The 13219-nt window shown below is 27.4% G+C and overlaps 4 protein-coding genes across 4 annotated transcripts; 2 read left to right on the top strand and 2 right to left on the bottom strand.

The window, feature by feature from the left end:
• The first annotated feature begins 901 nt into the window (after positions 1-901).
• Positions 902-2510, top strand: LOC111038360 (putative nuclease HARBI1). Its single transcript, XM_022321425.1, has 5 exons — positions 902-1032; positions 1179-1314; positions 1380-1655; positions 1775-1919; positions 2149-2510. Exons 1-5 carry the CDS (start codon positions 902-904, stop codon positions 2508-2510), a joined length of 1050 nt encoding a protein of 349 aa, XP_022177117.1.
• A 751-nt stretch (positions 2511-3261) lies between these two features.
• Positions 3262-3995, bottom strand: LOC111038356. The gene is made up of 3 exons (XM_022321422.1): positions 3905-3995; positions 3724-3828; positions 3262-3593 (listed from the first exon to the last, which is right to left on the bottom strand). The coding sequence occupies exons 1-3, from the start codon at positions 3984-3986 to the stop codon at positions 3433-3435; spliced, it is 348 nt and encodes a 115-aa protein (XP_022177114.1). The 5' UTR covers positions 3987-3995; the 3' UTR covers positions 3262-3432.
• A 5-nt stretch (positions 3996-4000) lies between these two features.
• LOC111038359 (myb/SANT-like DNA-binding domain-containing protein 3) lies at positions 4001-4607 on the bottom strand. The gene is made up of 3 exons (XM_022321424.1): positions 4413-4607; positions 4093-4296; positions 4001-4012 (listed from the first exon to the last, which is right to left on the bottom strand). Exons 1-3 carry the CDS (start codon positions 4599-4601, stop codon positions 4001-4003), a joined length of 405 nt encoding a protein of 134 aa, XP_022177116.1. The 5' UTR covers positions 4602-4607.
• Positions 4608-5625: 1018 nt separating this feature from the next.
• On the top strand, positions 5626-7367 carry LOC111038351. Its single transcript, XM_022321400.1, has 2 exons — positions 5626-6117; positions 7038-7367. Exons 1-2 carry the CDS (start codon positions 5626-5628, stop codon positions 7365-7367), a joined length of 822 nt encoding a protein of 273 aa, XP_022177092.1.
• The last annotated feature ends 5852 nt before the right edge of the window (positions 7368-13219 follow it).

The raw sequence follows: 13219 nt of genomic DNA, 5'->3' as shown, positions 1-13219 counted from the left end.
CCCTGTTCATATAAATGATGTACTAATATTAGTTATATTTATAAACCAATTTAGAATTTCACACATTAAATGTCGTTGCAACTTCATTATAAAGTCACATACTCATATCATCCATAACTATTGGTACCAATTAATAACTTCTGCAAAACTATAAGTATTGTATTCACATACACCGCTGTTGCGCACCATAATATTTTTTTATATAAATCTATTTGATGGCACATAATATATTATACTACAATGTAAGGTCACTTTTGAATAAAAACAGACATAGCCTAGATTTATTTCATTATCATTTAATGCATCTAAGGTAAATTATGGGATATCATTATGGCATTGCAACCATTGCTTTGTAAAAAGTTAGGATAGTGAATAATTTGTTTGGATAGTGATAAAAAGTAAGACATAATCAAAATAGCAAGAAATAGTGAAAACAGTAAGTGAGTGGAAAGCCTGCTAAAACAGACTAAAGTGTATAAACTAGTACCCTATTCATATTTTTAAATTATGTTTGCTGTAAATTAAACTAGACTATTAAATCATAAATTCCTTTGACCTACAATTTTCTTTTAATTCATGCACAATACACTTTGGCCCGTATGCACAGTCATTTAAGTGTTACTTAAAATGAATTTAAGTGTCACCTAAGCACAGTCCCTTAAAATTGCGTTGCACAGTCATACTTACGGGATAGCTGTCACTTAAGGTTTCCTTAAAGTTAAGTGGTGGATAGACCACCCTTAACGAGCCCGTAAACTATTTTTTTTTTTTTTAATCATTTCAAAATAAAAATAATGATGTAATCAATTTGTTAAAATTGTTCACAAAATTATCGTTCTACCATTTGCATCGATTTATGTTTTTGTTTTTATTAAATTGTCCTACCTAAAGTATAGTTAATATGGATGATATATTCGAACTAATTGATTTTGCTCAGTTTGCTGATGAAGATAATGCACCTAAAAGGTACATCATGGATCAAGAAAACCCTGTAGAATTATTTTCTGATCTTCAATTTTACAAAAGATACAGGTAGGTATCTGTTATAGGAACTATTTATTGTACTACTGTAAATATTTTACATTATAATAATTATACGGTGAAATAAACCCTTTTTAATAGATTCAACTGTAGGTACATTAAACACAAATTGAATAATAATGTATTTTTTAATTTAGGTTTTCTAAAGAAGTAGTTATGGATATTATTATGCCATTAATTACTATTCATCACAATAATAATCGTGGTTTGCCCATCCCACCTATTCTACAACTCTTAACAACACTGCGGTTTAACGCATCTTCAAACTTTCAAGTAGGCACCAATTTCAAGTCCCATTCAGTTGTTTGTAAAATAAGTTTTGTTAATTTAAATTTTAGATTGTAAATGGTGACTTAAGAGGAATTAACCAAGGAACTGTATCAAGAATAATTAAAAATATATCTGAAATGTTGGCAAGTAATGTAGAAAATCATGTACATTTCCCTAGAAATGCAGATGAATGGAATATTATAAAAGAAAAATTTTACCAAATGTACAAGATGCCGGGAATTGGTGGATGCATAGATTGTACGCATATCAAAATACAAAATCCTGGAGGTCCTGATTCAGAAGTGTTCAGAAACAGAAAAGGATATTTTTCTTTAAATGTTCAGGTATGCATTAATTAGTTATCAGTTATCAAACAGGAGATTTAAACCCAATCACAGAGAAAGTATAAAGAATTATTTATTTAAAAGTTATTTTTTATACTTACTGTATGTCTGTATACTAGGCTGTTTGTGTACCATCGATGGAATTTTTAGATATAGTTGTAAGATGGCCAGGAAGCTACCATGATAGCTTTATATTTAGTGGAAGCCATGCAAACAAATACTTTTCTGAAAGTATTGACCATGTGTTATTGCTTGGAGATGGAGGTATGATTATATTTATATATTTAATGTACTTATAATTTAAATTTATATTTAATGTATAGGTAAAAGCCTTGAGAATTTTTGTTTCAGTTATTAATTAATAAGTTTTTCTACCTCTCAAAAGTTATGCTAATTATAGTCATGAGATATTTTTGATTGTAATTAATTTTTTTTTTTTAACTATTAAATTTGATTATTTATACAATAAATATTTCTAATTTCCTTTCAATAGGTTATCCATGTAAACCTTATTTGTTTACACCTTTAAGAACCCCTGTAACACCATCAGAGCGAAAGTATAATAAATGTCAGATTAGAACAAGAAATATAATAGAACGGACATTTGGAATATGGAAAAGAAAATTTCCTTGTTTGAGAAGATGTCTTGCTAATGCACCTGGTACAACTGTAAATATTATTCTTTCTTGTGCATTACTTCACAACATCTCTCGAAAATATAATCAATATACTACAGACAGTGATGAAGAAGAGGAAGACTTAGAAGAGGAAGATGGTGAAGTTGCTGGAGAAATTGACCACAGTATACTAGGACCTGCAGCAAGACAAGCTTATATCATAAGGCATTTCAGTTAAAAAATAATAATAAACCATTATATTTCTCCATGGTATTTATGCATTTATTTATTCATAAAAGTAACAAAAACTTAATCCAATTTACTATAACATCACATTATTTATTATATTTAAAAAATACATATAAGTATTAAAGAATTTTAATTTAAAAAAAGGTAATATAATAATATATATAATATATATAATATAATAAACAAACAAAACAACTAATTTATAAAAGTAACAAAAACATAGGTATTCACTTAGGTATGTGTGATAAAGATATATATGACTATAAGCTTTTTAACTTAACTAAATAACAATAAGCATAAAAAACAAAATATATAGGTAGGTACTTAAACAAGATTTTCTTTAATTTTCTTAATTTCTAGAGCAACTTTTTCACATTGTAACTTGAACAATTTATGTTCCTCAAAGCGCTTAGCCACTACAGACTGCATTATTAGTTTCTGATTTAAAATCTAGGCAGTTGAAAATTAGGAAATGTATTTAGAATAACAATAATGAGATCTATTTTGAACATTATTAATTTGTTAGCTAACTAATCAGCTAGTACACTGTATACCTTTAATACTCGTAATTAAATTACCACATTAATCAAGTTCTTTTGTAATAACTAGTGCCCAGATTTTTAGGATAATTTAAAACTGAAATGTGATTCTAATATTTACCATAAAAAATACAAATATTTTATGATCATCAAAATATGCTCTATTCAATTTTTTTTCAAACTATCATTAAAACTATATAATTCTAACTATATAAATTTAAATTGTCAACTGTAAATACCTTTCTTATAAAACTGCACACATTCAGTAATAATATGTAAAAACATAAAAATCTGGAGCCTAGTAATAACTTATATTTTAAATTATGCATAATCAATAATAACTGTATTCCATTGTATCGTATCTCATCTTTTTTAAAATATGTTTTTTTTTATATTACATACCTGTAACTTATTCATTTTTTCTTCCGATTCGATTGCCATTTTTTGCCTTTTTACCCGCAGCTCACATTCCTTTAAGATGCCATCTTTTTTGGTGGATTTGCTTGCAGTGATTTCTATATTGTTTCTTTTTTCTAAAACACAAAATAGTTTTGTTTAAATAAACACAAAATTAATTATACCTATTGGCACCTATTAGTATAGTATAGATGGTAGAAAGTAAATTAGGTAAGTAAATTCCATAAATTAGGATCGTATGCAAACCTGGTTGTACTGGTTTTGTATGGCATTCTTTAATTGATGTTTTAGTCATATCTATCATAATAGCTGGATTTGTTTCATTAGATGCTATTTCAGCAGATAATTCTTCTAAACAAATAAATAATAAACTTATCTATTAATTTAATATTTACATAATATGATCAATGCAATAACCAATAGGTACCGGAAATCAGTATGGGTGTCTCGATATTGATGATTTCCAAATTAACATTACCCGAACTGTCAATAATATTTGAATTGTCCATAAGATTTGAGCTGACTAAAATATTATCTAAGTTCAAAAACATAAAAATAAATTTAAAAAATGTTAATAATTATATTTAAAATAAGGCATAGCTTACTGAATGCCACACCATCACTATCATAATTATTAGTCCACTCGACAATATGTGGTTTTCCAATGAGCTCCTCCACCTCGGGATTTTGAACACTATCAGGTGTTGCTTCATATGAACCTCCCCCAGTTTTCAAACGGCTATATCTTTCGGAAGTGAACGTTTTCCTGGACTTTGCTTTTTCTGTTTCCCACAGTTTTTTTAAATTCTTAACCTCTCTCTATAAGCATTAATTATAACAACATTTTACAACATAATCATGCTACCTAGTATATTTTATAAAATAAATACCTAAAAATTCTAATTTGTATCTGTTTAGTATATATTATGACTTACCTTTTGGACTTGAGCATGTGAATTGAAATCATTTGTCACTTTTTCCCACGCTTCATGTTTTTTTTGGTTCGAATTAAAATCCTTTTTTGGATCTTCTATAACATGTTTGAATTTGGATACACAGTGGAAAAATATTTCTTTTTCCTGTGTATCCCAGTTTGGCCCTCTTTCTCTTTTAACACTTTTCATTTTGAACTAAAGTTATGTTATAACTGCGTTTATTAACAAATTTTTAATGACAAATTGACAATTTAAAAATGAAAATTCCAACGAATATAATAATTAACCACTGATAAGTGATAACTCAACTGATAACATAAAATATCATGGAATAAAAACGTAATTTTAAGGATTACTTATTTAAGTATTACCTAACTAGGGGTTACTTAAATTTGGACTATGCAATTCAAATTTACGGGCTCGCTAAGTATTGGCTACATGCCCCGTAGCTAGGTAACACCTAAGCAATTTTAGGTAACCCTTAACAGTGGACTATGCATACGGGCATTTATCTTTTTTTTAATGGAAACCCCTATTTTGTGTATAATTTTTTGATTGATCGATTTTTCTAAGATGTTGGATCCATCAACTTGTCCCCTTTCTAAATCCAAAATTGGACAAATAGAAGAACATAAAAATGTATGAAAAAAATGTATTACACATGAATTTTTTTAAATTATACATACTTTGTCTTTCTAAGCATCATGCAGGACACAATCAGAATTATTATTATTTAAGTATTTATTTACTAACTATTTATAAAGTATTATTTAATTTTAATATTAAAGATTATAAAATTACAAAATTTAAAACATGTGCCTATTTTTTTGATATGACAAACAAAATTCTAAATTTATAATTTTTATAATTACGTTTGAGTATTTTTATGGGGATATATTGTAATAACGTGATGCGCATGTTATCTAGGAGCACTACTTTAGCATGGGAAGGTTACTACTTACTGTGTCAGAATTGTATTCCATTCTACTAATGATAAGGATATCATGTCTAAAAATTAAAAACTGAATACAACTTTGACACTTATAGATACATTAGTATCATCTGCTGCAATGCGATGAAGTCTGTCACCATTGGTTTTCTTAACTTGTTTACACGCCAGGATGTATAAATTTATAATATATTATTATTTATTTATTTATAAAAAGTATATAACCATGCTATAAAATTTTTAAATTAAAAAAATTGTTTTAACATGAATAACATTACCGATGGCGCAACCTTGGCGTCCAGAACCATACTGTTAGCAGGGGAGCTTTTGGTATGCATGTCAATGGTAGCCGGAATAACCGTACTCTTATATTTCTTAATGGCCAGACATCCACGCGCCATTCGGTTGGTGACGGCCAACGGCTGGTCATTCGCCATGTACGCGGCGCCCTATGCAATCAATTTTACTTTGTGTTGGCATTTGCTGTTAGCGTTCGAAAGACTGATCCTGTCCACCCGTATTGTAGACTTAACTTCACGGTACTACCTGACATCCAAAGTAACTTTGAACGTAGCCGCGTTCGTCATCAAGTATCATCTATTTTGGTCAAGGTCCAACTGCTTCTACAAAGCGATGTTGTTTGTGAGCCACTTGGTTCTGATAGCCACGTCAGAAGCCATGTGCTACGAAAAATACGAAAAGACGACGATACACGTCGCTATGTTACTGTTGCTCTGCCTGACTACACTCATATTGGTGAGGCCTCGAATTATATTTGATAGATAATTTACTTATTTCGTTATGGTGAGGGTAGGAGGTTACAGACTCGTTTTTCGGTCAAACAGGTTTCGTTTAAATAATTTAAGAGACAGTCATATTAATATGTTTTTATACTTAACAGCTATGGTATTATACGCTATGTGTTGTCAATAAAGTATTATAGTAATACATATTAGTATATTACAAATAAAAGATAATTATATTTATAGTCTTATATAATTTAAAAATATCATCGTTATTAAAGAAATTAAACTCTTTTTTATTAAATTACGTAGGTTTTTAATAATTTTCTAAAAACATAGTTTGAAATATTAAATGAGAAAATAGTTACATGTACATCTCTCCCGCTCCTACTCTTGATCCAAAGCATGGAATTTGAGTGTATAAACATTAAACATAATAGATAGGTATATTATTGGGTATACTTTTGTTTAATAGACACCGTTTGTTTGTTTCAACGTATATAGTTAAATATGCTGAAAACGACTGTGAAGTCAGAATTTGGTGGTTGGGCCTAGTTTTGAAGTTATAGTTATTTGAAGTCCGGACTCGAAGTGGTTTTACATAACAAGGCGAAGGATGTTTTCGAATTGAATTGTCCGAGCGATCACAGCGAGTGACTGAGCGAGTAATTATGACGCTTGCCAGGTGTATATGAAAATACTGTACATTTTAATTAGCTCAAACTTTTAAACTAAGTTCGACCTCAAAATTCTAATTGCGCCATCGTCTCCAACATGCTTAACTGCATACGTAGAAACAAAAAAAAAATGGGTGCCTTCAAAAAAACACAAATTTTCCTATTATTGTTGTAAATAATTCAATCTTCTTTATTGTCATATCATTACATAACCTATATTTTATATGATATTGATGTGATGACATCACGCACATAGATGACCCCGACAAATACATATCAAAGGCTGGTGTTCACCGATGTGCTCACTTGGAAACGGTGTTCACTGGTGTACGGACTGGTGACAAGTGCGTGCCACAATTGGTTTAATTCTGGCAGCAAAGGAGCCGTCGATACGTTGCTTCTGGTGCTGGTGGTACATGTACAACTGGTATTCCTGTGCGTCACATATTTCTCAGATGGCCAGCAAATATTGCGAAACATTGTCGGTCTGGGCACGTACAACCCGATGGCCGATTCACTGGATTTATATTTCACGATGGACTCGATAGTATCGAGAACGGGGGCGTACATCGACAGCCGCCGTTAATGCTAGTTTACACTGGGATACTAATGTCACAGCAGTGAGTTGCATGACACTGCTTGAAATTGAATGTTGAATTGTGAAGTGACGTATACTGTTCACACGTAAATTTGAATACCACTCGACACTTAATAGAAATAAATAATAATAAATAAACAGAGAGCATTGTAATAATGTTCTCATTAATTATTAGTTTTATTTAGCTAATCGCTACTTCTCTACTGATTATTTCTGAATTAAATCGTCAATTCATAATTAGTTTACATTGCACATCTGTTAAAATAATTTTCAATAATCAAAAATAGTTCATATAAAAAAGTATTAATATTATAATTAAACTATTATAGTCAAGTTTGGTTTAAAATATTTAAGATAATTTTTGGTTTGGTAAAAAACTTTCATTTTAAGTCAAAATAAATTAAATTGAGTTTCTTAATAATTATATTTGTTATAATAATAATTATTAAGCTTTTATTCAACAATGTATAGTACGGTATTACTAAATTTTTAAGTTTCTTTTAATATAATATATTTGTAATAGACCATTTCTGTAAATCTTATTTGGTACACTTTATTTTTACAATAAGTTTTTAATTATCATAAAATCAACTAAAATAAGTAGTAATATTGTACTTTAGATAAAGTGCATTTTTACATCATTAAATAAAAATATTACGAATGACTAGAGACCCTTTAGAAAAAAGTTTCTCTGTAGGAACAGAAGTGGCTTAAATTGATGAAAAATCTCTTGCAATATTAGCTAATACATTGAAGTGAACTTGGTTTAGCTTCCGACACTGTAGTATAATATCTTCACTGGTTATACTCCTCAGCTGACTTAAGTATGTTTCTAGTTCTTGCACACAATTTATGTGAATTTGTGTAACTAACCGGAATTGAATCTCCATATGATGAATATTAAAATCTATAGTGTCTTCATCATTATTTATAGTGTCTTGACTTTCTATTTCTGGTAACTCAACATTGACTTTTGGTCATGGTATGTTGTGTAGATTACTCCAAATTTCTGCATGCTCATTTTTTTATCTCTACTCCCCAAAACGTTAAATCAAAAGTTTTTGCTTTGTGTCTTGGATTTAAAATCAATGATATGCAGTAAATCCAGTTTGTCTTCTTATAGTATTTTTAAATTTTATCACGAAGATACTTTTGTAATATCCAATCTATTATAGATGCAGTGAAATCTATGGTTCTATTTGTTGACTGAAATAAAAGCGAAAATGTAGATTTAGCATTTTGTTATTTAATTCAGACATAATGATTAAATGTACTATGATATAAATTAGACATACAAAATATGCATATTATATTAAGACAATAAAATTTCATAACTCTAATTAAAAATATATTAGTTGCATTATTATTATCATTAATAATTTTAATTGGACAATTTTAAAATTGATCCTTATTTTTAACCATATTAGATTATGAAATGAGCTATGAATGTGTTAATTTTACAGTGATCTGTATTTTTAGATTCTGAGCAGAGCAATGAATGGTTTTTTTCCGTCTGTTAAAATTTATTCTAGTAAAAACAACAATTTGATCTTCAACTTCAATATCTTTTCTGGTGGGAAATTAAATCTAGATGGTACATTTAAGTGGTCAAAATTAAAAATGAACAGTAATATTTGTCAGGAGAAAAAAAATTAATGAAAAATGCAAATTTTTAAATAAAACTTAGATACCCTAAATTTTCACCGAATGTTTATTTAATTATTTTCTATTTAGGATCAAAAATCCATACAAATTAATGAACTGTAGTAAAAAATCTCTAATAACTTCAATTTTATAATAGCTATAAGGGCCAAACATTTAAACAAGATTTATCATATTATGTAAGTATATTTTATTTAAGTTAAAATGTTTAAAGCATTAAATATTTAATTGGAGAGTAATAAAATTAATTGTTTTGTTGTACCTAGTTTAAAATTATTATTTGGGGTATTTGAATTTCAAAGTACATATTTTATTATAGTGCATACACACAATAAAATTCAAATTTTTCAACAAAAAATAAAGTCAACTTACTTACTACATTACTTATAGTAATATAAATTATTTTAATAGTACAAATATCACAAAATATACTTAGTGCCTTATATACTATACTATAATATAGGTTACAGACAGTCTTCACTCAGAATCGGTTTTCGTGGTTGGACCACCCTGTATTACTTAACACAGCACATATTGTACAGAAATACTTTGGGCGATTGGCAAACAATATATGATGGAAATGACAAAGCGATACAAACATACAATAGAAATACTATGAGGATTTTATACATCATCAAGATAATTTTGGGTTTATATACAGGAACTAAAATTCGTTCTACACATATTAGTAACAATTAAAAGAATGTTAGGATTGGCTGTCCAAACATTCAGCATGAGTATGGTAAATACTTTGATATTTTGTTCAATCACATTACTGCAAATATGTTATTTAGGATAAACATTTTAAAAAAACAAATACATTTTAATTATATTAAGTACAGCAGATACCACACAAAAAATATCTAATAAATCTTATATACTAACATTGCGCACTAATTATTTTTTGATATCTCGATGTAGAGAATCTATCATAGAAATATATAAACTAATAGTTCGATTTTCGACTATCGACAAAACACTGTATGTATATTAATTAACAAATATACAAACACGTACTTAAACTGAATATCAAATACATATCAATATATTTATTTGTGATATAATGCCGAAAAAAATTCAACTTCAAACACGCATAAAAATTAATTTAAGTTTTCTCTAAACTTTTTTTTAATAAAAGTAAAAAAAAACATCAATGGGTAAATCTAATTCCTCTGATCTCAACATTTTCAACAGTTTATTAGTATTATTTTTCGATGTATTAGCCTACCTAACCTATGGTTTTATATTATGAACATAACCTAAAATTACTTTAACATGACTACTGCATGTATCAGAAATTGTCGATACCACAAAAACAAACAGTTTATTAACTGTTGATAATTTTTGTAATATATTTTAACATGCACATATTTACGATAACAGCTCTCTTTAAGTACTGGGCCCCACACCTGAACCATTATTTAATGCATTTCAAACTTTCAAAGGTGTTTTCGTTATTCTTACAAAGCCATGTGTAGGAAAATCATTATTTAAAAAATGATCAATGTTGATGTATAAAAAATACATTTGGAGATGCTATCCCTAATAAAGTGCATAAAATAAAAAAACTGTATTATTTGTTTAAAAAATTTTCAGATTGATGTATTCTTAAATTAGTTGATTTGTTTTAAATTCAAAGCGAGAATTAATGGCTATTTAAAATTAAAATAAAGTGTCTGCTATAGTGACCTATTTATTTTCTATAGAACATCCTTAAGACTAAATAAAATGTATATATATATATATTAGAATTTAAAAAAAAAATGATAAAATATTTAAGTATAACGACTTATTACTTTTCATAGTTTGTATTATAATCAAATTGTCCAGGCGTAAGTTATACTTCCTAACCATCCATGAGCATTTAGAAGCAAGTTCATTTGTTAATATTTTTGATAACACGCTTAATACAGTTGTGAGCACTAGAGCCATCATAGAAGAAATTAGATTTGTCGAAAATAAAATAAAATAGTTTATATTATTAGTATATAAAATGTATTTTGTTTTATTACCAATTTGTCGTATACTCTTCAGTCTTGATATTTTTTAAAATTTCATCCAACTGTAATAGGGCCTCAACATCTTTAACAGGGAAATCATTTGAAATCATTTTGTGTTTAACATTGAAAAGTAACTTGAACTTGGATGATATTAAAGAACGTCGAAAATAACATCTAACATCTAACATCTTATCGATTCTGGTAAGGCTGTTGAAAGCGGATCGTTTATAAGGGGTTGAATATAGGCAATATTATATACCTATTGAGAATGGCTGTGCTCGTGTGTGTTAGAGACTGATCATTATAACTTTATCATTACTGGACGGTATATATACTAATTATTTCCTTTTATCCATCTATTTTTCTATTAATATTGTAATTAAACAGGACATCGTTTAAGATTTTTAAGTAGGTGCTTGTGCCAAAATGTTTGCATGCCTTTTAAAAATAATTATCACTTGAGTAGTCTGTAGACAACGAAATTTAAAAAGTATGCAACTACCTGGGCCTGACAACAAATTAAAAGTGAAAAACAGAATAATATACCTCCAATCTTACCATTACAAATGACTGAAATGAGACACATGGAATTGGGCTAGAAGCTAAATGCTTTATATATCATCAAAATACAATCTTCTTCCACTCACTAGAATTATTAAAATTTTTTTTTTAACAAATATTGAAATATCACTATTATTATCTAATTCATTTTGTAGATCAGTTCTCAAAGATATATAGATTGCAATTTCTTTAGCAGCAGTTAATTATTAATTTTTTTAATTTAAAAAAGTATAATATAACAGCTATTTTCACCTTATAATTATATTACATATGTTATTATATGTTGTATACATTTATTATATTGAATAAAAGTTTTAAAAAATGTAACTTACCAAACTGTTCTAAAATGTTTACTGGATATATGTATGGACCAATTTGAAGCTGAGAACTTAGCATAATTGTTAATGTTTTGACTATTTTTTTGACCTTACTTAGATTTTTAAGGCAACTATTAGCTAGTAGGAACTGATTATTTATTTTTAGATTCAAATAGTACCCCATCACACACTAAAACCATTGTCAGTGAATTATTACAAATATGCAAATAATAAAAATTGTATATACTGAAAAAAATCTATATACCACATTTATAATATATTTAGGTATAGGTACCTAATTGTACCTAATTGTACATAATATTATATTATAATTTTCAATGATAAAATTATTTCTGCTTATTGATACAAAAAAAAAAGTACCTATTGAATATGTATTGTCAATATGAAGTATTTGTAGATATTATCAATGGTATATTATGAAAAAATTAACTATAGAACAATTAATACATTAGTTATATTTTATTATAATTAAGTAGGTAAAATGCCAAGTGATTATTTTATCATGAACCACTCATATAATTTCAAAAACGAATATTTTTAATATATTTCTTTTACATAATTTAATGTTATTAAAAATAATAAAATAATTTTTTAAACAAATGTATTTTTACTATTTTTATTGTTTTAACTTTTTAAGTTTTTACAACTAAAAAGTTGTAATAAATTACTAGTTCAAAAGTAAAAACATCTTAAAAAAGCGGGATGTCGTTCTGCTGTACAACAGGTTACAAGTGGGTCACTGAAATGTATGGTATTCAATTTGAATTCAATTATAATATAAAATTATTGTATACAAAAAACGATTCTGACGATTCTGAACCTAACGTTCTGTCTACCTATGATATTACTTGGTAATTTAGTATATTTCATGATATTGTAATTTATTTTACTAGTACAAGGTACGGTAGGTTAATTTTATTTTTGCCAAAACAAATTACACTTGAAAAGTCATTGTATATAATATAAAATGTAATAATTTACTCTTAACGTTAACTAATTATTACCCACAAATAATATTTTTAAATAAACAAAGTGACATAAATCATTATTCTTGGTTATTTAATATGCAATTTCGTCCAAATTTGAACATAAAATAACTATAAAAAAACAATGTTTATTTTTTGGATTTTACGGTTACCGCAATAACTACTTGTGTACAATTTCATTTTAAATTTTCAATCCTTAGCTATAAAAGTTGAACATTTTATAAATATTTAACTCCAAAATAATTTGCAAATTTTCAATTTAGTACATTTTGTTATAATTTGAACTTTAAAAG

The sequence above is a fragment of the Myzus persicae genome, unplaced genomic scaffold (genome assembly GCF_001856785.1).
Source record: "Myzus persicae strain clone G006 unplaced genomic scaffold, MPER_G0061.0, whole genome shotgun sequence".
NCBI lineage: Eukaryota > Metazoa > Arthropoda > Insecta > Hemiptera > Aphididae > Myzus > Myzus persicae.
This window is presented reverse-complemented; position numbering and strand designations above follow the sequence as displayed.

Bases quoted from the DNA above. Each gene is read 5' to 3' on its own strand.
- LOC111038360 (XM_022321425.1), top strand. From the start codon at position 902: ATGGATGATATATTCGAACTAATTGATTTTGCTCAGTTTGCTGATGAA. The intron at 1,315-1,379 runs GTAGGCACCAAT...TTTAAATTTTAG, and splicing joins ACGCATCTTCAAACTTTCAA to ATTGTAAATGGTGACTTAAG. The intron at 1,656-1,774 runs GTATGCATTAAT...TCTGTATACTAG, and splicing joins ATTTTTCTTTAAATGTTCAG to GCTGTTTGTGTACCATCGAT.
- LOC111038359 (XM_022321424.1), bottom strand. From the start codon at position 4,601: ATGAAAAGTGTTAAAAGAGAAAGAGGGCCAAACTGGGATACACAGGAA. The intron at 4,297-4,412 runs GTAAGTCATAAT...TAATGCTTATAG, and splicing joins CACATGCTCAAGTCCAAAAG to AGAGAGGTTAAGAATTTAAA.
- LOC111038351 (XM_022321400.1), top strand. From the start codon at position 5,626: ATGAATAACATTACCGATGGCGCAACCTTGGCGTCCAGAACCATACTG. The intron at 6,118-7,037 runs GTGAGGCCTCGA...TCACGCACATAG, and splicing joins GCCTGACTACACTCATATTG to ATGACCCCGACAAATACATA.
- LOC111038356 (XM_022321422.1), bottom strand. From the start codon at position 3,986: ATGGACAATTCAAATATTATTGACAGTTCGGGTAATGTTAATTTGGAA. The intron at 3,829-3,904 runs GTACCTATTGGT...TTATTTGTTTAG, and splicing joins GACACCCATACTGATTTCCG to AAGAATTATCTGCTGAAATA. The intron at 3,594-3,723 runs GTTTGCATACGA...TTTGTGTTTTAG, and splicing joins TACAAAACCAGTACAACCAG to AAAAAAGAAACAATATAGAA.